Source organism: Nomascus leucogenys, chromosome 20 (genome assembly GCF_006542625.1).
Source record: "Nomascus leucogenys isolate Asia chromosome 20, Asia_NLE_v1, whole genome shotgun sequence".
Taxonomy (NCBI): domain Eukaryota; kingdom Metazoa; phylum Chordata; class Mammalia; order Primates; family Hylobatidae; genus Nomascus; species Nomascus leucogenys.
The window spans coordinates 16,133,211-16,159,747 of NC_044400.1; the positions used below are offsets into that span (position 1 = coordinate 16,133,211).

Sequence of the window (26,537 nt, forward strand, 5' to 3'; positions counted from 1 at the left end):
ACTATTCCCCCATGACAAGGTCTATCTGATGGTGCCCATGTTTTCTCCTGCACCTTCTGAGTGCTGGCAGTATTCCTATAACCCTGGAGAGCTGCCTTCCTGTGGGCCTTTCCAAGGATGTCTGGCCACTGGAATGCACCCACTTTGGACCTCCTGCCTCTGCAGGTTTTGGCACAAAGCCCCTCCCTGCTGCTTTCATCCTGTGCCTCCCATGAGGCAGGCAGAGCAGCCCCCTACACTCACCTGTGGTTTTGAATCCCACCATCTCCATCACCAAGGAGGATGGTTTACCTGACGAATTATCCCTTTAAAGGCCAAATTTGGCCGGGCACAGTGGCTCATGCCTGTAATCCCAGCACTTTGGGAGGCCGAGGTAGGTGGATCATGAGATCAAGAGATTAAGACCATCCTGGCCAACATGGTGAAAACCCATCTCTACTAAAAATACAAAAATTAGATGGGCATGGTGGCACGCACCTGTAGTCCCAGCTACTTGGGAGGTGGAGGCAGGAGAATCACTTGAACCTGGGAGGCGGAGGTTGCAGAGAGCCAAGATTTCACTACTGCACTCCAGCCTGGTGACAGAGCGAGACTCCATCTCAAAAATAAAAATTAAAAATAAAAATAAAAGGCCAAGCTCAGGAATGTCAAACTAAGCTTCAGCTACATGGACCCTCCATTTTACCTGAGGCAGAGTGTTTGAAATGGACAAATTAGCACCAGTCCAATCCCAGTGTCTGTGTGTTTCTAGCTGTCTGTGTAGTAGACACTGCTGCTTTTGTTATCTACAAATAATAAGATGATCTAATTCAGGGGTCCCCAGCCCCCAGGCGGAGCACCAGTACTGGTCCATGGCCTGTTAGGAACCTGGCTGCACAGCAGGAGGTGAGTGGCAGGCGAGCAAGCATTACCACCTGAGCTCCACCTCCTGTCAGATTAGCGGCCCTATTAGATAGGAGCACAAACCCTATTGTGAACTGCACATGCGAGGGATCCAGGTTGCGTGCTCCTTATGAGAATCTAATGCCTGATAATCTGAGGTGGAACAGTTTCATCCTCAAATCATCCCCCCTACCTCCCCCAAGTCTGTGGAAAAATTGTCTTCCACGAAACCGGTCCCTGGTGCCAAGAATGTTGGGGACCACTGATCTAATCAAAGGTGACAGATGCAGCCACAAAGACATCTGAGTAACAGCTATATAATTTTAGTGCTTGCTTATCCTAGACACCTGGGAGGCACTTCATCCTTACATCATCTCAACCCCTCCAAACACACTCTGAGGTTTAAACAATTTTTTTTTTTTTTTTTTTTTTTTTTTTTTTTTTTTTTTGAGACAGAGTCTCCCTCTGTCACCCAGGCTGGAGTGCAGTGGCGCAATCTCGGCTCACTGCTAGCTCGCCTCCCGGGTTCACGCCATTCTCCTGCCTCAGCCTCTCCGAGTAGCTGGGACTACAGACGCCCGCCACCACGCCCGGCTAATTTTTTGTATTTTTAGTAGAGACGGGGTTTCACCGTGGTCTCGCTCTCCTGACCTTGTGATCCGCCCGCCTCAGCCTCCCAAAGTGCTGAGATTACAAGCGTGAGCCACCGCGCCCAGCAGGTTTAAACAACATAACCAAGGTGGTGAGCTCCAGGGTTGGGATTTGAACCAGGGCTTTCTCATTCTAAGACACCACACTGTCTCTTCAAAAGAAACATAAGTCTCACATCTGTAATCCCAGCACTTTGGGAGGCTGAGGCAGGCAGATCACTTGAGGCCAGGAGTTCAAGACCAGCCTGCCCAACATGGCGAAACTCCGTCTATACTAAAAATACAAAAATTAACCAAGTATAGTGTCACGAACCTGTATTCCCAGCTCCTTGGGAGGCTGAGGCACAACAATCGCTTGAACCCGGGAGGTGAAGGTTGCAGTGAGCCGAGATGGCACCACTGCGCTCCAGCCCAGGGGACAGAGAGAGACTTGTCTCAAAAAAAAAAAAAAAAAAAAAAAAAAGAAAGAAAAAGAAGTCCAAGGGTTGGGAACATGATAATGAGGGTGGTATTTTTTAAATCACATATGATCAATTTCAGTTGTTTTTGTGAATGCCTCACCTGAACCTAAACTTGCTTGCTACCCAGGGCCTGTGCTTGTGGGCTGGCTGACAAGGTTTCTGGGCCTTACATAGCACTCTAGTGTCTTCAAGGTCTGCTTGTGCCTGTGATGACTAAAGCTGCCTTTTGTCCCCCTCATGGAATTAAACCAGAGCTTGTTGCTAGGCTAATGAGTTCAGACACAGCTGCCATTTTAAAACCATCTCTGTTGTGCGGAGGCGGCGAGCCTCTGACAGGCAGTCAGCAGAGGCACTGCATGGCTGGTACTTGAGGATGTGATTTTCAGTCTCTTCCCTTTTTCCATCACAACACTTTTTTTAAGATGGAGTCTCGCTCTGTCACCCAGGCTGGAGTGCCCCGTGGCATGATCTCGGCTCACTTCAACCTGCACCTCCGGGGTTCAAGCAATTCTCCCGCCTTAGCCTCCCAAGTAGCTTGGACTACAGGTGTCCGCCACCATGCCTGGCTTTTTTTTTTTTTTTTTTTTTTTTAGCAGAGACGGTGTTTCACCATGTTGGCTAGGCTGGTCTCGAACTCCTGGCCTCAAGTGATTCACCGCCCCCCTTGACCTCCTAAAGTGCTGAGATTACAGGCATGAGCCACTGCACCTGGCTACCACATTTTCAAGACACTTCTACCAGTCTCTGGGTAAAGCACTGAAACTTCAGTCTGTAGCTGGCCAGCCAAATAGTAAAACTCTCTCTGGACAAACTTAGCAGCCGTTTATAAATGCTCTGCAATGGTTATCTATTCCTTTTACTTCCTTGGGTAGGGTTGGCCCCTCAGAGGCAGCCTCAAAGATGCGGAAATGACAGCTGACAACCCCTGAGCTGGAGAGGACACTGTTCCTGGGATTGTGTCTCATGCCTGGTAGCATTTCCCATGCACAGTTACCACACCCAGGACAGGAAGAACAGCTGAGCCTGCCCTGAGGACAGGGGCTGAGTTGTGTCCACAGGAGCCTGAATGGCGCTGCCCACCTTCCCAGTGTCCCCTCCCTCCCTGTCCCGGAACCCCACCCTCCCCTTGAAGGGGCCTCTTCCTGTGGGCTGTGAGGGAAGAGGGCGAAAGCAGGGCAGGGAGGAGCAGGCACCTGCTCCCATTCCCACCCTCTCCCCGGAGCACCTGCACAGCCCTCTCTGAGCTGCAGGGGCCCTCAGCGGCCACTCCCCAACGGCACACAGCTGTCTGAGGGCCTGAGAACAGCCTCGAGCCCAGCAGTGAAGAGCTGCAGCACACCCTTGGGTTCTCGGTTCTGCAGGAGGCACAGGAGGAGGTCCCGCATCCACTTATCAGAAAAAGCTGTGCTCCCTGGGAGTTCTCCGCTTGGCAGAAGGCAGCCTGGGGGCCACCGAGGCTCCTCTAGCTCTCCAGCCCTGGGACATCACCGGCTGCCTCATGGCATATCCGTCTTTCAGGAAGGAGAAAAAACCCTTGCTTCCCTAAGCACGCCACCCTGGGTCATTTGTCCCCACTGCATTGACCCCCAGCACAGGGAGGGATGAGGACTGTGTGGAGTCACAGCTCCACTAACTGCGCAGTCATGGGCAACCCGCTCGGCCTCTCGAGCTTCTGACTCCCCATCTGTAAAGAAAGTCATAGGTGGCTATGAGAAAGTAAAGACTATGCCTGGCTCCTTTTAAAGTGGTTACTGTTGGTATCTGTTGGTAGCTTTTAGTTGCTCAGAGGAGGAAAAAGTTACTGTGAGTAAAATGACCAAACTCCAACCCCTGCAAAAAAGGTAATTTAAAATGAAGTCAAACAGCATGTCAGCCCTGAGACGTTTTCCTTGATACTGGCTAGAAATAAGGAGAGGAAATTACATTGGCTTCCATTTTAATGATGACAGCTAATATAACTTTTTTTTTTTTTTGAGATGGAGCCTGGCTCTTATTGCCTAGGTTGAAGTGTAGCGGTTCACTGCAACCTCTGTCTCCTGAGTTCAAGCGATGCTCCTGTCTCAGCCTCCTAAGTAGCTAATATTACAGGCATGCACCACCAAGCCCAGCTAATTTTTGTATTTTTGATAGAGACAGGGTTTCGCCATGTTGGTCAGGCTGGTCTCGAACTCCTGACCTCAGGTGATCCGCCCACCTCAGTTTCCCAAAGTGCTGGGATTACAGGCGTGAGCCACCACACCCGCTGGGCTGCTGTAACTTTTTGTTTTGGAAAATTTCTAACATCCAAAAGTAGAAAGTATGATGAACCCCTATGAAGCCATCTCCAGCTGCAAGAGCTATTACTGGCTCATAGCTAATCTTCTTTCACCTAACCTATAACTTCTATCTCCCAAACTAGATTTTTAATTAAACTTTTTTTAGAGACAGGATCTTGCTCTGTCACCCAGGCTGGAGTGCAGTGGTGCAATCATAGCTCACTGCAGCCTTAAACTCCTGGGCTCAAGCGATCTTCCTGGCTTAGCCTCCCAAGTAGCTGGAACTACAGGCATGCACCACCACACACAGCTAACCAAACTGGATTATTTTGAAGCAAATCCCAGACATCCATAGATATGGCAATGGTGGCCTCTTAACTAAGCTTCTTAAGTAGCACAGGCTCTGGATGTGAGCAGTGGCCTTGTTCCTGATCCTAACACCGTGCCTGGCTCTAAGAGGTGCCCTGTAAGCCTGAGATGAAGGAAGAGGTGAAGGTGGGGGTTGGTGGGTAAGGTAGACTATGTTATTGAAAATTGTAGATCTTTCTCCTTCAGAGTCTAGAGTCAGCTCCTTTAATTAACTGAGATAGTTAAAGGTCATTTCCAAAGCCAGAGTAAGTGCCACAGCTTCTCATCTTGAAACTCTGTCCCTGTTATCAAGATGCTTTCCAGGAGGCTTCAGTTCACTTGCTGGTCCTTCTCTTTTTCAGACCATTGAGCCAAAAGTGAAAGTTTTCATCTTCAACCTAAAACTCCCGGACTGCCCCTCCACCATGAAGAACCCAGCCAGGCTGCTTTTCAGCCTTTTTGAAGGTGAGTGGGGCCATGGCTGAAGAGGTTTTGAGTGACATTTGGTGCACTGGTGTGCTGGGTAGCAGTCTTAAAAGTCCGGGATTCCAATGGGAGGAGGAGCATGGAGGAAGGCTAGTCTAAAAGCCCACCGTAGATTGAGTTAGTGTACTATGCCTTCCTACTGATGGTCCCTTGCAACCATCCCCCATTGACCCAAGAAAGGGGAGAGGTTCTACACAAGGATGCCTCTTATGGACAAAAAGATAGTTAGGCCTCAGCTGTGAGTTGTAAGCATGGAAACTCATCTTTGCCTCCTTTTATTACCTCTCCCTCCAAGGTCCCTCATCTCTGCTCCTCTTGGCAGGGCTTTTCTATGCCCCTCTCTCTCCAGCCAGCCCTCTCTACTTACCCTTGTTCTGTGTCCCCATTATCTCAGTTTGCACATGGCCCTGGTGGGTACCTGACCAAGATGCTAAGAACTTTTCAAGTGTAAGACTCACAGCTCAAGGGCCATCTTCCTAGTGTCTCTTAGTTCAAATTCTTGAAAGTGAATCTGATTGTTAGCCATGGATCAGGAGGCTGCTCCTGGTCCAATCAAGTCAGGGGAAAGGTGGGGTCTATGACAGCATTGAGGCTGGCAGTCACTGGAGACTGCAAGAAGGGAGGAAGGGGCAGAGGGGAATGTGCCTGAGGGCCCTGATATTCAGGTCTGTCACTCTTGTCCATAGGCCAGAGTACGGGAGAAGTCAGTAGTGTTCTTTCTACCACTGTGTCTTAGTCTGTCGTATGTTGCTATAATAGAATACTCTAGACTGCGTAATTTATAAAGAAAAAAGGTTTATTTAGCTCATGGTTCTGGGGACTGGGAAGTTCAAGATCAGCCAGCCACATCTGGTCAGCTTCTGGTGAGGGCCTCATGCTGCATCCTAACCTGGCAGAGAAGTGGAAGGGGAAGGAAGTGCCTGCAAATAGATGAAACACCAGTAGCAGCCTCACTTTATAACAACCACTGTTATGGTAACTAATCCAGTCCCACTAGAATGGGAACTCACTCTCCCTGGAGACTGCACTAATCCCTTCATGAGGGTGGATCCCTCATGACCCAAATGCCTCTTAAAAGTCCCATAACCTCTCAACAATGTTACATTGGCAATTAAATTTTAACATGAGTTTTGGTAGGGACAAACCACATCCAAACTATAGCACACCTGGACCCCCTCCCAGCATTGGGTTGGCTCCACAGGGCCCCTGAAGTTCATCCATAGATACCATTTAATAATGCTTATCTGAACTCACCTTTGACGGCATAACAATTTCTGTTCTTAGATCCCACCTCTCTCTAAGTGGTTAAAATTGTACCTTTTCTGGTTATGCATATTTGACCACAATTTAAAAAATATTCCACTCCTTTCTGATCTTTGAGTTCTTCTAAATCAATTGTTCCCAAAGTTGTGGTCCCCAGACCAGCAGCATCAACATTAGCATCACCTGGGAGCTCATTAGAAATGCATATTCTTGAGCCCTACTTGAGACCTACTGCACCAGACACTCTCGGGGTGGGACCAGCAACCTGTGTATTAACAAGCTCTACAGATGATTTTGATTCACATTGAAGTTTGAGAACCACTTTTAAGCAATAAGTAAATAGAATTCACTTCTAAGCTTTTAAAGTCCTTAGCACATGGTATTTTCCAAAGGGACTTGGAACCACTGCTTGGAGTTTGGGTGTGTTGTATGAGCGAGGAAAACTGTTGATTTCAGACTTGCATGTTCTTAGTTGGCATTTACATAGAGTTAATTTAATTTCTTCTCTTACAGCCATAAATAAAGACCAAGTGCTCACCATTGGGTTTGATATTAATGAGTTTCTGAGTTGTTCATCAAGTTCCAAGAAAAGGTAATGTCAGGTTGCCTATTGAACTATCAATAACTGATATTTGTAGAATACTGTTTCTTTTACATGTATAATCTTATAGGACTGTTGTCATCAACTCTTGGGCCACCAAGTTTGTTATTGCCATTCAATCGATGAGAAAGACTCAGAAAGAAAGCAGGGAGTCTCTTACTGAGTGGGACTCACGAGGTTCTGCTTTCTTATCTGTCAGTTCACCCAGCTGTGCGCAACTAGCATGATGGCTCACACCTGTAATACCAGCACTCTGGTAGGCAAAGGTGGGAAGATTGCTTGAGTCCAGGAGTTCAAGACTGGGCTGGGCAACATGATGAAACTCTGTCTCTACAAAAAATTACAAAAATTAGCCAGGCATAGTGGTGCATGCCTATGGTCCCAGCTACTTGGGAGACTGAGGTCAGAGGATCACTTGAGCCCAGGAGGCAGAAGTTGCTGTGAGCCGAGATTGTGCCACTGCACCAGCTAGGATTTGAACTCCTGCCTTCTAGTTTAAGATCTTGTTGGAGACAGTGTGAGCTTGTGGAAGAGTGGCCAGGTTAAAGATAGATCTGACCATCCCACTGAAGTTACATGATAAGTAATGGGTTCTCTGTGCCCATTTCCTCAATATGAAGGGTGAAACATCCTCCCCGGAAGGAGACAGCATAGACAGGAAAGCCAGCTGTTGCTGCAAGCCAGATGCCTAACTCGACAACATTCTAGGGACAGAGGTTTGAATCTATGGTGGGGTTGTAAATAATATCTTACTGAGTGACTCAAGTGCCAAAGTTTGCAAATGATACGCTTTAAAAAATTAGAGGAGATTGCCGGGCATGGTGGCTCATGCCTGTAATCCCAGCACTTTGGGAGGCCGAGGCGGCAGGCGGATCATGAGGTCAGGAGATCGAGACCATCCTGGCTAACACAGTGAAACCCCATCTCTACTAAAAATACAAAAAAATTAGCCAGGCATGGTGGCGAGTGCCTGTAGTCCCAGCTACTCGGGAGGCTGAGGCAGGAGATTCATTGGCGTGAACCCTGGAGGCAGAGCTTGCAGTGAGCCGAGATCGCGCCATTGCACTCTAGCCTGGGTGACAAAGCGAGACTCCATCTCAAAAAAAAAAAAAAATTAGAGCAGATTTTGAGATTGTGCCCATAATTACATTGCTTTCATGCACGCATATCCCAATATGCTCTTGAGTGAGTGAGAAAAGAATGGCATGGTAGCCAGCACTGGGAATTGCCCAGAACCTCAGCACTCCTGGAGGGATATTACATGCATGAAGTTCATGCACCATCCCTTAGGGTGGGACAAAAGCTGGAGACAATAATTGACTTCCAGACCTTCAGCTAGAGTTCTCTTTGTCACTCACATCTGATATTTCCAGTGCAGCCCTGTTCAGGGTCATTCAGTGCCAACACCTCTTTGTACCTTTCCTCTTCCAGTACTTGACTGTCCTGAGCCATATCCTCCTTCTATTGTTCCATCCTCTCAGTCCACTTCAAATCAGCAGTTCAGATCAACAGACCCACAGCAGCAGCTGTACCTCAGGCTTTGTGTGGCAGTACAGACTTGCAATAGACAGACATGGGTTACCATTGCTCCCTGACCACACTTGAAGTCAGCCAAGAAGGAGTGGCTGTGGCTTCAGGAAAGAAAACTCTAGAAGCCATAATAAAATGGGTTCCCTGAGAAGCCAGTGATTACAAGTGACCCCAGCTCGGAGGTCCTCTCAGCACTTGGTGGTGCTTTGCCTGAAGGGGAAGGCCAACACGGGCTTACATTAAACGGACAGCCAGGGGCCCCTACTCAGGAGGATGTGGTTGGAGAACCCGCTGAATGCAGGGGCGGTAAGTGGGGAGTGATTCAGAAAGGACTAACATAGTTTTCTCTTTCAGAATTTTAGACCTTATAGGGGAGACAGGCCCCTGAACAACTCTCACATGAGTGTGGCAGGAGACACACAGCACTGTACCCTAAAAAAGGGAGAACTTAGGAGCCCTGGGTGTGGAGCCTGAGGCGCCATCATGTGCTAAATCCCTCTCCATGGCCGGCAAACCCAGGGTTCCCAGCTCCAAGCCTGTATAGCAAGTTCTGTTTCATCCCAGGGCAGTTTATTTGTTTCCTCAAAACTCTTTTCATGCAATCCAGGAGGACAGAGTCAGGGCCAGGAGGGCTGGGTAAGAGCGAGGTTCCGAGCAGCGGAGGCTGTGTTTATGGGCACCGTGGATGTGCAGAGGCTGAGCACCAAGGGGCGGTGCCGCATCCCTGGCTGCGCTCCACAGTCGCACATGTGTTGGGATCATCTACAAAGGAGAAGATCATTTCCCTTTCCCCCTGATCTAGCAAATGTCAGGGAGTTGATGCTGAGTGAAACAGAAGGCGCTTAGGTTTGGAAGATGCCTCCTGCAGGGTGACCCGGCCCCAGGCTTCGCTCTTTGAGAGGAAGATCCCTGTGCAGTGTCCTGTCACTTCTCCCAGTTCTGCGCTGTGGGCCAGCCTGGTATAGGCGCCATGGGCTCTCCACATGATGGCTGTGTGACAGGGAGATGCTCTTGTACTCCACGTCGTTTTCCCCAGGCATATGCCACACTCCTCAAGGCCGCCCTCTGCTGGCTGTAATTTGCAGCATGCATGCTTTCCTGCCTGCAGGACATGACTCATTGACTGTGAAATCAATTTAGAAGTTGGTGATCACAATTGAAAAAAAAAGAAAGAAAAAAGAGGAAAGGAGAGTGGGAGGGACGAAAATGGACTAGAATAAAATAGAAAATATCAGACCACATTTTGTATAAATGCAGCATGCACTTTTATGTGCTTTCATTTCATATGCATATACATATGTACACGCATATACATGCACATAAACATGTATGTATATGAGGTTAAAAGCACAGAATCTGCTCCACCACCTGCAAGCTGTGTGCAAGGAGAAGTTACTCATAATTACCAGGAATCCAGGCTCCTTTGTTGTTGCTTTGTCACCTTTAACAAGGTTTCTACCTCATGGTCCGGGATGGATGCTTGAGCTCCTGCCATTATGTCTGAAATCCAAGCAGCATGAAGAAAGGAGGTAGTAGCCAGGACTGATATTCAACTGGTCCACATCAGTGTACTTCAGTACCAGCTGGTAAATAGCTGCTGGCTCCCTGAAGTCAGGAAGTTTTCCATTTCTTTTTTTTTTTTTTTCAGACTGAGTTTCACTCTTGTTGCCCAGGCTGGAGTGCAATGGCGTGATCTCAGCTCACCGCAACCTCTGCCTCCCAGGTTCAAGTGATTCTCCTGCCTCAGCCTCCTGAGTAGCTGGGATTACAGGCCCCCACCACCACGCCTGGCTAATTTTGTATTTTTAGTAGAGATAGGGTTTCCCCCATGTTGGTCAGGCTGGTCTTGAACTTCTGACCTCGTGATCCACCTGCCTCGGCCTCCCAAAGTGCTGGGATTACAGGCGTGAGCCACCGCGCCTGGCCCCCGTTTCTTAAAGTCTCAGTTTCCTCCTGTGTAGGATGAGGATAAATCATTGTAGTACCCATCTCATAAATTTGTTGGGAAAATTAAATGAGATAATACACATCCATTCTTATCACAGTGGCCAGTGCAGAATCAAGGCTCAATAAATTGGAGTCATTGTTATTATTAGCTATGTTTTACAAATAATGAATTATAAGAAGAATAAAGTATGGTAGTAACACTGAAGACAATATTCAAGGGCAATCTAATACAGAGAACAGTAGCATTTTAACCATGAAAGAGCAAGAATCACTCACCTCAGAAGGGGTAATAATAATAATTTTCCCATCTGCCAGTTACTTCCTGCCCATGGCTTTGCAGATATGACTTTTGACTCAGTGTTTCTGGAATCTTTTCTGATTAAACACAGTAGTCATCCGTAGGGGGCATTTGTAACTGACAGAGTCATTCATTATTATGTCCTTTTATGTCCCTTCAATCCCGCAGCATGTCTTGTTCTCTGACTGACAGCCTGGCCCTTCAGCCTGACCAGCAGCAGGACCACGAGACCACAGGCTCCTCTCCTGCCTCTGCCTATCAGAGAGTCTGGGAAGCATTTGCCAATCAGTCCAGGGTGGAAAGGGATGCCTTCCTGCAGGACACTTTCCCCGAAGGCTTCCTCTGGGGTGCCTCCACAGGAGCCTTTAACGTGGAAGGAGGCTGGGCCGAGGGCGGGAGAGGGGCGAGCATCTGGGATCCACACAGGCCCCTGAACACCACTGAGGGCCAAGCGACGCCGGAGGTGGCCAGTGACAGCTACCACAAGGTAGCCTCTGATGTCGCCCTGCTTCGCGGCCTCCGGGCTCAGGTGTACAAGTTCTCCATCTCCTGGTCCCGGATCTTCCCCACGGGGCACGGGAGCAGCCCCAGCCTCCCAGGCGTTGCCTACTACAACAAGCTGATTGACAGGCTGCGGGATGCGGGCATCGAGCCCATGGCCACACTGTTCCACTGGGACCTGCCTCAGGCCCTGCAGGATCATGGCGGATGGCAGAATGAGAGTGTGGTGGATGCCTTCCTGGACTATGCGGCCTTCTGCTTCTCCACGTTTGGGGACCGTGTGAAGCTGTGGGTGACCTTCCATGAGCCGTGGGTGATGAGCTACGCGGGCTATGGCACTGGCCAGCACCCTCCCAGCATCTCTGACCCAGGAGTGGCCTCTTTTAAGGTACTTCCCATCCCTGCAGCTGCTACTAATTGGAGGAGAAAGGACATTGGCTGGAAGAAAGTCATTTTCTCTGTTTTATTCTATCAGCAAGCCTTTACTTTTTGTTCTTTCTTTAAAGGAAATCAGGGGGAGGGAAGGAACCCTAAATTGTTAATTAAATTATTAATCACTCGGCCAGGTGCGGTGGCTCATGCCAGTAATCTCATCACTGTGGGAGGCCAAGGCAGGCAGATTGCTTGAGTCCAGGAGTTCGAGACCAGACTGGGCAACATGGCGAAATCTCGTCTCTGCAAAAAAAATATAAAAATTAGCTGGGCATAGTGGTGCACGCCTGTGATCCCACCTACCCAGGAGACTGAGGTGGGAGGATCGCTTGAGCCTGGTATGCAGAGGCTGCAGTGAGCCAAGATTTTGCCGCTGCACTCCAGCCTGGTCAACAGAGCAAGACCCCGTCTCAAAAAAAAAAAAAAAAATTGTTGATCACCTTCTTTTGTCCAGACACTCTACTGGTACTTTTAAAATATAATAGTTATTACATCCTCAGAATAGCACTGATGAATGAGTGAGGCTCAGACAGGATAGACAATGTGGTCATGATGACATTGCTAGTGAGTCACCAGGTGGAAGTCAGGATTTGAGCCCGAGTCTTCTTGACTCCAAGTTCCTCATGTCACGTAGTGACAAGTGACAGAAAACTCAACCCAAAGTGACTTAAGCAAGGAGAGAATTTGCACGTTCAGGAGGCTGAAAATTCTTCATTTGGCCTGATCAGGGTGGAATTTGATCAGAGCACAAGCGATGCCACCAGGACCCAGTTCTCCTCTTGTTCCTCATTGGCTTTATTCTTGGGCTACTTTGCAGCCAGATAGCAGCAGCCCTGTTTCTATTATTTCATGACCAGTAGGGAAAAAAGCTTGGCTCTTTTCTGTCCTTCCCAACAGAAGTGTCCCTGTGTCTCATGATCTCTCAGTGGGTCGCATACCCACCCTGAACCCATTGCTGGGTCCTGGCCGGGGGGGCTGTGACAGCTGACTGGTGTGGGCCAAGGACCCATGCTTTACTCCTCAATACGCTCGCTGAGAGCTGAGGAGACGCAGAGGGAAGAGGCAAGGAGGCATTGGCTTTCCAGACGCCAGTCAGGGCATCGTTTCAACAAGAAGGAGATGTATACACTTGGCACAAAATTTTAAATGGTTATAGGTCTTTTCCATTATTTCCCTTTTTCTTCGGAATCTCCCAGAAAACCCACCAGCTTTCTCTGACAGCGTTCTTCAGGATGGACGTGATAGTCTGCCTTTTCCCTGTCACTGTTTGGGTTCTGTTCTTAAAGATGAGTATTTCCGGCCGGGTGCGGTGGTTCACGCCTGTAATCCCAGCACTTTGGGAAGCCAAGGCAGGCAGATCACCTGAGGTCAGGAGTTCGAGACCAGCCTGGCCAACATGGCGAAACCCCATCTCTACTAAAATACAAAAATTAGCCAGGTGTGTTGGTGGGCGCCTGTTATCCCATCTACTTGGGAGGCTGAGGCAGGAGAATCACTTGATCCTGGGAGGTGGAGGTTGTAGTGAGCCGAGATCATGCCACTGCACTCCAGCCTGGGCAGCCTGGGTGACAAAGCAAGACTTTCATCTCAAAAAAAAAAAAGACTATTTCCTGTGCCCCATGGTAGGTGTTAAAGAGGGGTGACAGCCATGCCCTGGACATGTTATAGCCTTTTGGGGAAGATGACACTAACACACATAGCAAAATTACACAACTCTTCAAAAAGACCATTACTAGGGCGAGCTGGAACATCATGAATAAATGACTCAATGAAATGTCAAACATTGTAGCACATAAGTCAGAGCTTCCATTCAGCTCTTGAACAGCAAGTGACTGCACATATGGAGTCATTCCACCACCTGCCTCCTGAAAATGGAAGGTTTGAAATCTTCTGTTTCACTCCTTGTTGTAAAACTTATCTAAACCTTTTCTTCTTAGGCTTTTCTTCCCCTTTGAACTGTGGATATCTGAGATATCTTTACAGAGACTTTGATGAGAAAGTCCCCTTCACTCTTCTCCTTCAATTCTTCCCTTTATTTATTAGCTGAATGTTAGAATACCATTGTCTTAGTGAGCTTGAGCTGCGATAACAAAACACCATAGACTGGTGGTTTAAACAACAGATATTTACTTCCCGCCATTCTGGAGCTGGGGAAGTCCAAGATCAAGGGACCAGCATGGTTGGGTTCTGGTGAGGGCTCTCTTCCTGGCCTGCAGGCAGCCACCTTCTTGCTGTCCTCATATGGGGGTGGTTGGAAGAACTCACTGGTATCTCTTATAAGGACACTAATACCACCACCATGAGAGTCCCACCCTCACGACCTCCTCTAAACCTAATCACCCCTCAAAGGCCCCATCTCGAAATACCATCACATTGGGGATTAGGGCTTTAACATATGAATTTTGATGGGGGACCTAATTTAGTTCATAGCAACTATTAAGGAAAAAATTTAAAGAAAAAAATGTCTTGGGCCGGGCGTGGTGGCTCACACCTGTAATCTCAGCACTTTGGGAGGCCGAGGCGGGCGGATCACGAGATCAGGGGTTCGAGACCAGCCTGGCCAACATAGTGAAACCCCCTCTGTACTAAAAATACAAAAATTAACCTGGAATAGTGGCGGGCACCTGTAGTCCCAGCCACTAGGGAGGCTGAGGCAGGAGAATCGCTTGAACCTGGGAGGCAGAGGTTGCAGTGAGCCGAGATTGCACCACTGCACTCCAGCCTGTGTGACAGAGTGAGACTCCGTCTCAAAAAAAAAAAAAGAAAAAGAAAAAAATGTCTTTTATTATTTTAGAGTATTTCCTTCCAGTCTTGGCTCCTTTGCATTTATGATGTTGTCACAGGGCACCTCAGATTCTTGCTCACTGTTTACTCGATATCATGTCATTAGCACTTTTCCCTATTATTAAGCGGTCGCAATGACTGTTTTTGTCTTTTTTTTTTTTTTTTTTTTTTGAGACGGAGTCTCGCTCTGTCGCCCAGGCTGGAGTGCAGTGGCGCAATCTCAGCTCACTGCAAGCTCCGCCTCCCGGGTTCACGCCATTCTCCTGCCTCAGCCTCTCCGAGTAGCTGGGACTACAGGCGCCCGCCACCACGCCCGGCTAATTTTTTTGTATTTTTAGTAGAGACAGGGTTTCACTGTGTTAGCCAGGATGGCCTCGATCTCCTAACCTCGTGATCCGCCCGCCTCCTCCTCCCAAAGTGCTGGGATTACAAGCGTGAGCCACCGCGCCCGGCCTTGCAATGACTGTTTTTGATGGTTAATATTCCACTGAGCTCCCTTCCCAACACTGGCTAATGTAGAAGAAAGACATCTTTGCTTTTGGGAAAGGAGCACAGTTTGCCATTCGAGTTTAGAACTCAATTAAGGACTAATATTTGGGATGTGAGAAGCAGCCAGGCTTTTTAGTGATTATGGCATATTTTGACATGAAATTCTTCAGAAGTAAGTGTCATCCTCTTCAGATGATAAAAAGGAAAAAGGAAAGCAAGCTAAGATTTAGCAAGCTCACTCCTGCTCTCTGAGTTTCTGCTCAGTGCTTTGTATACACGTATTTAATAATCCCAGATGGATCCATAATTACCCACTTTTGGCCAACAAGTAAGCTGAAGTTGAGAGCAAATTGTCCAAGTTAACAAGTTAGTGACAGAGTCAAGATTTAAATCTAGGCTTGTTATATTTCAGACACCCTCCTGTTGCCCCCTGCTTCCCACAAAAAGCTGTTGCTGTTTGTAAGAGCATGAGTTAAGTCTACAAAGAAACTCCTAGTTTGGTTTTTCTTCTGAGATTCCATTAAATAGAAAGAAGAACAAATAAGCAAGAAAGAGCCCTCCTCTCCTTTGTGTGCTAATTAAAATAATCCTCCCCATGGACTGATTTCTCAACAAGCACTTATTAAGGACAGAGGAGAGGCAGAATAGCAGTGTGGGTAACAATAACAGGCTTGGAGTCAGACTGCCAGGGGCTTGTTCTCACTTTTCTCCTGACTCTCAGCCTTGTGAGATCCTGATCCACAGCTCTGGATCTTGTTTTCCCCATCTCTATAGTGGTGATAATGATTGTACCTGCCATACGAGGTTGTGGTGAGGATTACATGAGAGAATTCATTAAGTAGTAGGTGCCCAATACATGTTAGTTGTTATTGTTAAAGTGGTTGTTGATGCTGTTATTTTGTTGACAATGTTGAAGAATTGCTGTTGATTTGTTGACTTTGTTGATGATACTGGTGTTGACTTGTTGACATTGTTGACTTGATATTGTTGACCTTTTCACATTGGTGTTCACTTGTTGATGCCGTTCATGTTGCTATTGATGTTATTGACATCAACGTCATTGATATTATTGACTTGTTGACATTGGTGTGGATTTCTTGACATTGTAGACTTGTTGACATGTTAGCATCAGTCTTAACTTGTTGTTTATGTTGTTAACTTGTTAACTTTATTATTGACTTGTTAACATCATTGACGTTAGTGTCAACATTGTTATTTGTTGATAACTTGATGTTAACATTAGTGCTGATGTTGTCAATATTGACAATGTCAATGTTGTTGTTGTCTTTATTGACTTGTTGACATTGTTGTTGACTTGTTATTGGTTTATTAGTCCTGTTGTTGTCATTGTTCTTATTACTAATCACTGTATTTCCTTCTTTCTTTTTCACAAGGTGGCTCACTTGGTCCTCAAGGCTCATGCCAGAACTTGGCACCACTACAACAGCCACCATCGCCCACAGCAGCAGGGGCACGTGGGCATTGTGCTGAACTCAGACTGGGCAGAACCCCTGTCTCCAGAGAGGCCTGAGGACCTGAGAGCCTCTGAGCGCTTCTTGCACTTCATGCTGGGCTGGTTTGCACACCCCATCTTTGTGGATGGAGACTACCCAGCCACCCTGAGGACCCAGATCCAACAGATGAACAGACAGTGCTCCCATCCTGTGGCTCAACTCCCCGAGTTCACGGAGGCAGAGAAGCAGCTCCTGAAAGGCTCTGCTGATTTTCTGGGTCTGTCGCATTACACCTCCCGCCTCATCAGCAACGCCCCACAAAACACCTGCATCCCTAGCTATGATAACATTGGAGGCTTCTCCCAACACGTGAACCATGTGTGGCCCCAGACCTCATCCTCTTGGATTCGTGTGGTGCCCTGGGGGATAAGGAGGCTGTTGCAGTTTGTATCCCTGGAATACACAAGAGGAAAAGTTCCAATATACCTGGCCGGGAATGGCATGCCCATAGGGGAAAGTGAAAATCTCTTTGATGATTCCTTGAGAGTAGACTACTTCAATCAATATATCAATGAGGTGCTCAAGGGTAAGAACAATGGATGTGCCAGTGATTGGAAGGTGGGTGGTACTTCTCCAAGTCTTCACAGTTTCGTTTAATAGGACAAAGAAAGTCTCCTAGGGAAATGGAGCCAAAGAAAGCATTATTGGTAGTAATAGTGGGGAGTCCTTCGCATCAGCTCCCTAACTCTCTTTCCCAAGGTTCATTCATGTCATTCATGTCTTTGCTCCTGTGGTTTTATTGTTTTGTTTTGTTTTGTTTTTGAGACAGGGTCTTGCTGTGTTGCCCGCTGGAGAACTGGAGTGCAGTGGCATAAACGTGGCTCACTGCAGCCTCAAAGTCCTAAGCTCAAGCCACCTCCCACCTCAGCCTCTTGAGTAGCTGGGACCACAGTGCACACCACTATGCTTGGCTTTTTTTTTTTTTTTAGACACGGGGTCTCTTCACATTGCCCAGGCTGGTCTCAAACTCCTGGGCTCAAACAGTCTTCTCACTTCATCCTCCCAAAGTGTTGGGATTACAGGCATGAGCCACCATGCCTGACCCAGTGTCCTTATTGCCTAGAATACCTCCCTCTACATTCTGCCCATCTGAGTCCTATGCAGCCATCAAGCCTCATCATCTTTTTTTTTTTTTTTTTTTTTTAGAATCAGTGTCTTGCTTTGTCACATAGGCTGGAATAGAGTGGCATGTTCATAGCTCACTTCAGCCTCAAACTCCTAGGCTCTAGTGATCCTCCAGACTCCAACCCATTAACTCTTCCCTCATTGCTCCAGCCACACTGGTCTTCATGTCCTCTAATTGGCTATAAAATCTACGTTCTATGTCATTGATTTTGATCCAGTTGATCCACATCTACGGTCTCATTCTTACCTAACATACTATTTCATATGTCTTTTTATTCCAATTGGAAAGGTATGGCAAATAGGTTTCATCTAACAGGTCAGTCCTCAGTTAACCCAGGGTGTTCTTATGTTGAGCTCATTAACTTAATTACATCTGCAAAGATCCTTTTTTCAAATAAGGTTATATTCACTGGTACCACAGGTTAGGATTTAGACATATCTTTTGGGGGCCACCATTCAATGCACTGTACCAGGGAATACATGTTTTAGGCTTTATTTATTTCTTTATTTTAATTTTAATTTTTTTTTTTTTACTTCTTTAATCAGTTTTTTTGACATAATAACTCACATCAATTTTAATTTTAATTTTTTTAGACAGGGTTTTGCTCTGATGCCCATGTTGGAGTACACTGGCCTGACCTTGGCTCACTGCAGCCTTGACCTCCTAGGCTCAAGCGATCCTCCCACCTCAGCCTCCCAAGTGGCTGGGACTACAGGCGCACACCACCACGCCAGGCTAATTTTATTTTATTTTATTTTATTTATTTATTTTTTTGAGACGGAGTCTCACTCTGTCACCCAGGCTGGAGTGCAGTGGCGCGATCTCGGCTCACTGCAAGCTCCGCCTCCTGGGCTCACGCCATTCTCCTGCCTCAGCCTCCTGAGTAGTTGGGACTACAGGTGCCCGCCACCACGCCTGACTAATTTTTTTTGTATTTTTAGTAGAAATGGGGTTTCACTGTGTTAGCCAGGATGGTCTCGATCTCCTGACCTCGTGATCCGCCCGCCTCGGCCTCCCAAAGTGCTGGGATTACAGGCATGAGCCACCGTGCCCGGCCACCTTTTTTTTGTTTGTTTGTTTTTTAATAGAGACAGAGTCTGGCCATGTTGCCCAGGCTGCTTTATTTCTTTTTTAAAATATGAAATATGTTGTCACTTAATGTCAATATTACTAAACATAAACAAGGAAAAGCAAAAGCATATTGTTAAAAGATTGATTTATGTATTTTATATAAAACCAAGACCTGGTGGTAACACATGGGACACATCCCCTCCACTATTTATTTGAAGGTGGGAATGCTCCTTTGGCTTGAGATTTATGGCCACAAAAGTGGCCTGATGTTTTGTGAGGATCTTGTGGATTTTCCTTTTATCCATTCTGAGGAGGAAAAAGGGTGAACATTTGGGGGGTAACCCAAGTCACCCCCAAAACTTTCATGTCAAAAGGAACACTTTTTAAAAGCAACATTAGTAACAGAGACTACACTTCTAATTTTTCAATAAAAACTATTTCATTGCAAAACAGTCCTCGCTGGTCCGAGGTAATAACTTATCTCAGTTGACTGTTGACAACCAGTTACAGATCAAACAGCTTCTATTACTCTTCTCCCCCTTCTCACTACTGCACTGACTAGTCTTTAAAAGATAAATAAATAAAATAGTGGTGCACCAGCTCACTCCTGTAGTCAGTCCCAGCTACTTGGGAGGATCACTTGAGTCCAGGAGTTTGAGACCAGCCTGGGCAACACAGTGAGACCCCATCTCATTAAATAAATCCATAAATAAATAAATGTAATTTTTATTTTTCTTCACAGCTATCAAGGAAGACTCCGTGGATGTTCGGTCCTACATTGCTCGTTCCCTCATTGATGGCTTCGAAGGCCCTTCTGGTTACAGCCAGCGGTTTGGCCTGCACCACGTCAACTTCAGCGACAGCAGCAAGTCAAGGACTCCCAGGAAATCTGCCTACTTTTTCACTAGCATCATAGAAAAGAACGGTTTCCTCACCAAGGGGGCAAAAAGACTGCTACCACCTAATACAGCAAACCTCCCCTCCAAAGTCAGAGCCTTCACTTTTCCATCTGAAGTGCCCTCCAAGGCTAAAGTTGTTTGGGAAAAGTTCTCCAGCCAACCCAAGTTCGAAAGAGATTTGTTCTACCACGGGACGTTTCGGGATGACTTTCTGTGGGGCGTGTCCTCTTCCGCTTATCAGATCGAAGGCGGGTGGGATGCCGATGGCAAAGGCCCCAGCATCTGGGATAACTTTACTCACACACCAGGGAGCAATGTGAAAGACAATGCCACTGGAGATATCGCCTGCGATAGCTATCACCAGCTGGATGCCGATCTGAATATGCTCCGCGCTTTGAAGGTGAAGGCCTACCGCTTCTCCATCTCCTGGTCTCGGATTTTCCCAACTGGGAGAAACAGCTCTATCAACAGTCAAGGGGTTGATTATTACAATAGGCTGATCAATGGCTTGGTGGCAAGCAACATCTTTCCCATGGTGACATTGTTCCACTGGGACCTGCCCCAGGCCCTCCAGGATATTGGAGGCTGGGAGAATCCTGCCTTGATTGACTTGTTTGACAGCTACGCAGACTTTTGTTTCCATACCTTTGGTGACAGAGTCAAGTTCTGGATGACTTTTAATGAGCCCATGTACCTGGCATGGCTGGGTTATGGCTCAGGGGAATTTCCCCCAGGGGTGAAGGACCCAGGCTGGGCACCATATAGGATAGCCCACACCATCATCAAAGCCCATGCCAGAGTCTATCACACGTACGATGAGAAATACAGGCAGGAGCAGAAGGGGGTCATCTCGCTGAGCCTCAGTACACACTGGGCAGAGCCCAAGTCACCAGGGGTCCCCAGAGATGTGGAAGCCGCTGACCGAATGCTGCAGTTCTCCCTGGGCTGGTTTGCTCACCCCATTTTTAGAAACGGAGACTATCCTGACACCATGAAGTGGAAAGTGGGGAACAGGAGTGAACTGCAGCACTTAGCCACCTCCCGCCTGCCAAGCTTCACTGAGGAAGAGAAGAGGTTCATCAGGGCAACGGCCGACGTCTTCTGCCTCAACACGTACTACTCCAAAATCGTGCAGCACAAAACACCTAGTCTAAACCCACCCTCCTACGAAGACGACCGGGAGATGGCTGAGGAGGAGGACCCTTCGTGGCCTTCCACGGCAATGAACAGAGCTGCGCCCTGGGGGACGCGAAGGCTGCTGAACTGGATCAAGGAAGAGTATGGTGACATCCCCATTTACATCACCGAAAACGGAGTGGGGCTGACCAATCCAAACACAGAGGATACTGATAGGATATTTTACCACAAAACCTACATCAATGAGGCTTTGAAAGGTGAGTGAGGGTTCAGCTCCCCTTAAAGAAACCTTCCAACATTCCCTGGGTCATATGCCTGAAATGTTTTGCCAGGATGATTTATGAACCATCAACAGGTCTCTCTCTTAGGTCCCAACTCCATAATTCTTTATCTGTTTGGGGGTTATATGTTCCTTGAGAAGCTGGGGGAAAAACGGCTATGGTTGTCTCTGCAGAGGAAAAACACAAACACAACACACACAGGGTCCCTAGCAGAATATTCATATTGTCATGGGTCCATTCATTCATTACTGAGCAAGTTCTATTTTAGGTGCTGGGAATACAGCAATGAACAAAACACAAATTTCTGCCTTCATAGAGCTTATCCCATGCACTCCAGAACAAGAAAGTTGTGTAAATTCAAACTTCCTTTTTTTTTTTTTTTTTTTTGAGATGGAGTCTTGCTCTGTTACCCAGGCTGGAGTGCAGTGGCCACCATGCCCGGCTAATTTTTTTGTATTTTTGGTAGAGATGGGGTTTCACCATGTTGGCCAGGCTGGTTTCAAACTCCTGACCTCAAGTGATCCACCTGCCTCTGCCTCCCAAAGTGTTAGGATTACAGGTGTGAGCCACTGTGCCCAGCCTAAAAATCAACTTTTTGTTTCATTGATTTTTTTTTTTTTTTTGAGACAGAGTCTCACTTTGTTGCCCAGGCTGGAGTGCAATGGTGTGATCTCAGCTCACTGCAACCTCCACCTCCCGAGTTCAAGCAATTCTATTGCCTCAGCCTCCCCAGTAGCTTGGACTACAGATGCATTGGGCTTAACTTCCTAAGTGGGCTGAGGATCTTGAATTTGGGGCATGTTTCTTTACCCCAAGAGAACAATTTGATTTGGAGATGATCAGTCATTAATGCTAGCTGTGGGGTCATAGGTACTGGCAGAAAAGTAAGATCAACAGGTGATCTGTTAGTCTCTCAGGGCGTATGTCACTTTTAGGACCACAACCTTGAATTGAGGAGCTGGCACTGGGTTGGCTGCATGGAGGTCCTGACTCCTGGTGTCAAGCTCTCCTCTGCTTCCTTTGGGATGTTCCCAGCCTACAGGCTCGATGGTGTAGACCTTCGAGGGTATGTCGCCTGGTCTCTGATGGACAACTTTGAGTGGCTGAATGGCTACACGGTCAAGTTTGGACTATACCATGTTGATTTCAACAACACGAACAGGCCTCGCACAGCAAGAACCTCCGCCAGGTACTACACAGAGGTCATTACCAACAACGGCATGCCACTGGCCAGGGAGGATGAGTTTCTGTACGGACGGTTTCCTGAGGGCTTCATCTGGAGTGCAGCTTCTGCTGCATATCAGGTGAGGAGTTCAGGGTGGTGGGACACCAGTGACTGCACACTTGCCCTGTGCCAGGCTGTGGGCTCAGTGCTGGGAAGGGCAGATGCATGAACAGGAGATTCCAGCAGACCCATGGAGGGGCAGCATGGGGTCTGGGAGTTCCTCTTCCAGACAGCCTGGCTTTTTCACAGCCCCAAATTTACCCAGACCAGCATGGTGAGGCTCGCTGTCCTGAGATGGGTGCTTGCAGGGCCAGATGGAGCAGGGGGAGCCTGGGCAGAAGCACTTGGGCAAAGACACACAAATACAATCACGCATCGCTCACAACAGGGATTTGCTCTGAGAGATGTGTTGTTAGGTGAGTTCATAGTTGTGTGAACATCACACAGAGTGTACTTACACACACCTAGATAGTGTAGCCTACCACATACCTAGACTACACGGTATAGCCTAGTGCTCCTAGGCTACAAAGCTGTACAGCCTGTTACTGTACTGAATGCTGTAGGCAGTTGTAACACAGTGGTATTTGTATATCTAAATGTATCTAAATGTAGAAAGGCACAGTGAAAATATGGCATAAAAGCTGGACGACAGGGTACTCACCATGAATGGAGCCTGTGGGACTGGAAGTTGCTCTGGGTGAGTCAGTGGGTGAGGGGTGAGTGAATGGGAAGGCCTAGGCATTACTGTACACTACTGTGGACTTTATGAACACTGCACACTTACGCTACGCTAAATTTATTTTTTAAATGTTTTTCTTTCTTCAATAACCCATTAACCTTAGCTTAGTGTAACTTTTTTACTTTATTAACTTTTTAGTTTTTTAAACTTTTTTACTCTTTTGTGATAACACTTAGCTTAAAACAAGCACATTGGTCCAGGTGTGGTGGCTCACGCCTGCAATCCCAGTGCTATGGGAGGATCGCTAGAGACCAGGAGTTCAAAACCAGCCTGGGCAACATGGCAAAACCCTATCTCTATAAAAAAACCAAAAAAATTAGCCAAGTGTGGTGGTGTGCTCCTGTAGTCCCAGCTACTCGGGAGACTGAGGCAGGAGGATCACTCAGCCTCCCCAGTAGCTGGGATTACATGCACATGCCACCACACCCAATAAATTTTTTATTTTTAATTTTTTTGTAGAGACAGGGGTCTCACTATGTTGCTAGGGCTGGTCTGAACTCCTGGCCTCAAGTGATCCTCCTCCCTCAGCCTCCCAAAGTGCTGGAATTACAGGTCTGAGCCACAGCACCTGGCCTGCATGTGCTATACTTTTATACTGCTGGCCACACGGTAGGTTTATTGACATGAGCACCGCCACAAACATGAATAATGCAGTGCTCTACAACATTACGATGGCTGCAAAGCACTAGGCAATAGGAATGTTTCAGCTCCATTATAATCTTATGGGACCACCATCATATATCAGGTCCGTCATTGACCAAAACACTGTTCTACAGCCCATGACTACGACCAGTCCCTGCTGGACCCTTTTATTCCTCAGCTAGATCCTTCCAAGCAGGCAGTTTGCTCACATTGGCTCTCAGCATGGGCCTGAGCTTATTCTGATGTCCTAACAACATCACACCGCTACTGTATTCATGCCAAAATGAGGCTTACTCATACAGAAAATAGGATGGTTTTGTTTTTTCCAAGAAAAATGGAAAAGGCGAGTGACTTGCCTGGCAGTTAGTGGTGGTTCCTGCTTTCCATCTTCTGCCTGCGCCTGTCTCTGTGCAAGAGTGGGCCTGCCACATGCATAGAGAAAGCCGGGGGAGTTCCGAGACTGAGTTGGGGCTAGAGCAGGCTCCCAGAGGAGGTAACCACACTTGGCTAATTTTTTTGATTTTTTTATAGAGATGGGGTTTCGCCATGTTGCCCAGGCTGGTTTTGAACTCCTGGGCTCGAGCGATCCTCCCATAGCACTGGGGTCGCCGGCGTGAGCCACCACACCTGGACCAATGTGCTTGTTTTAAGCTAAGCGTTGTCACAAAAGAGTAAACATCCTGACTTGAGACTCACCCAGTGGCAGAAAGGAACCTGTGAGTGCTTGACTGAATGACCTAAAGAGACCATGTCTTGTCATTTTGAGATCGAAGGTGCGTGGAGAGCAGATGGCAAAGGACTCAGCATTTGGGACACGTTTTCTCACACACCACTGAAGGTTGAGGATGATGCCATCGGAGACGTGGCCTGCGACAGTTATCACAAGATTGCTGAGGATCTGGTCACCCTGCAGAACCTGGGCGTGTCCCACTACCGTTTTTCCATCTCCTGGTCTCGCATCCTCCCTGATGGAACCACCAGGTACATCAATGAAGCGGGCCTGAACTACTACGTGAGACTCATCGATGCACTGCTGGCCGCTAGCATCCAGCCCCAGGTATGGTGGGTCCTGGCAAGGCCTTGGGAAAGTCCACATGCAGGAACCAGCGGGGCTGGGGGAGCACATTTATTATGTAAACAAAATGCTAGTTTCAAATTTAGCTTTTGTTGTTGTTGTTTTTGAAACGTAGTCTCGCTCTGTCACCCAGGCTGGAGTGCAGTGGCGGATCTCGTTTTTCAGCCTCCAGAGTAGCTGGGCTTATAGGCACACACCACCATGCCCGGCTAATTTTTGTATTTAGTAGAGACGGGGTTTCACTGTGTTGGCCAGGCTGGTCTCAAACTCCTGGCCTCAAGTGATCCACCCGCCTCGGCCTCCCAAAGTGCTGAGATTATAGGTATGAGCCACCGTGCCCAACCTCAAATTTAACTTTTTAATTGTCAGTAAATTCATATGGTGCAGAATTCAAAAAGCATAAAAGAGTTTCCTTCCCAACCTTGACCTCAGCCATCTAGTTCTCCCTGAAAGCAATTTACCCCTTTCCCAAAAGAAAAAGAAAAAAATCTTTGAGCCTTTTTGTCTCATAAGTCACTCTCAGGATTAGTAGCAGACGTTGATGCTGGCACATCTAACCTAGGGCTTCCCATGGAAAGCATGATTGATGCAACAGCTGATCTGGCTTCTTCCCAGGTGACCATTTACCACTGGGACCTACCGCAGGCGCTCCAAGATGTAGGAGGCTGGGAGAATGAGACCATCGTGCAGTGGTTTAAGGAGTATGCAGATGTGCTCTTCCAGAGGCTGGGAGACAAGGTGAAGTTTTGGATCACACTGAATGAGCCCTTTGTCATTGCTTACCAGGGCTATGGCTACGGAACAAAAGCTCCAGGTAAGTCCCAGCCCTGGCTCATCGGCTCTTTGGATCATGGCATTCTTAGCACATCAAGAGTTGAAATCCAGATGGCACAGGATGAGGCAGCCAAGAAAGCCCCATGGCAGAAACCCTGCCTCTTGCTCAGGGCTGTAGAGGTTTCCCTCCTGGCACTGCATTACTAAACATGAATTTCACATCTCAATTCCTCAAGGTGGGTTCGTTTCTTTGCTCTGTGACTCTCATCGGCCTCAGGTGGGAAGCTCTCTGAGATCAGAGATGTGGGCAAATTGATGTGGTGAAGGACAGTTTGTCAGGCTGTACAGGTCTACAGTCTGTTTCCACAATTCCCAAACCCCAAAGTTTCTGACGATTGGTTTGGCTGACCTGAGCTCATTTAATAGTAGTGAAACCTGACTCAAAGCAACAGGAGGCTGCTCATGGTCTTTATCGCACTGAGCGAACATTCGTAAGTTCTGCTGCACAGGTACCAGTGTGCTTGACTATGGAGAGCTGATAGGTACTTTTCTCAAAGGAAACATTTAATTCCAAAACACATCTGACCCTAAAAGATTTTTTTTCTTTTAACTTTGGTTGACATGCAATAATTGTACATATGTATGGAGTACAAAATATATTTTGATACATGTATACAATGTGTGATGATGAAATCAGAGTAATTAGTATATTCATCACCTCAAACATTCATCATTTCTTTGTGTTGGGAAAATTCGGAGTCCTCTTTTCTAGCTTTTTGCAAATATACACTAAATTCTTTTGTATCATTATTTTTTATTTTTTTGAGACAGAGTCTTGCTCTGTTGGCCAGGCTGGAGTGCAGTGGTGTGATATCAGCTCACTGCAACCCCCACCTGCTGGGCTCAAGCAATTCTCCTGCCTCAGCCTCCCAAGTAGCTGGGATTACAGGCATGTGTCACCATGCCAGCTAATTTTTGTATTTTTAGTAGAAACGGGGTTTCATGTTGGCCAGGCTGGTCTCGAACTCCTGGCCTCAGGTAATCCGCCTGCCTCAGCCTCCCAAAGTGCTGGGATTACAGGCATGAGCCAATGTACCCAGCCTAAATTGCTAACTATATTCACTCTA

General features: G+C 47.3%; 1 protein-coding gene across 2 annotated transcripts in view; it reads left to right on the forward strand.

Moving 5' to 3' along the window:
• LCT (lactase) overlaps positions 1-26,537 on the forward strand; it is a 54,378-nt gene that overhangs the window by 12,836 nt on the left and 15,005 nt on the right. For both annotated transcript variants that reach the window (XR_004027345.1, XM_003267604.3), the window contains exons 4-11: positions 4,959-5,061; positions 6,859-6,937; positions 10,890-11,610; positions 16,322-16,967; positions 19,381-20,931; positions 21,991-22,259; positions 24,328-24,618; positions 25,252-25,450. Coding sequence is in view for 1 of the 2 variants with exons in the window: in XM_003267604.3 (XP_003267652.1) it covers positions 4,959-5,061; positions 6,859-6,937; positions 10,890-11,610; positions 16,322-16,967; positions 19,381-20,931; positions 21,991-22,259; positions 24,328-24,618; positions 25,252-25,450 (3,859 nt within the window). In the remaining variant the exon portion in view is untranslated. The remainder of the gene's footprint in view (positions 1-4,958; positions 5,062-6,858; positions 6,938-10,889; positions 11,611-16,321; positions 16,968-19,380; positions 20,932-21,990; positions 22,260-24,327; positions 24,619-25,251; positions 25,451-26,537) is intronic.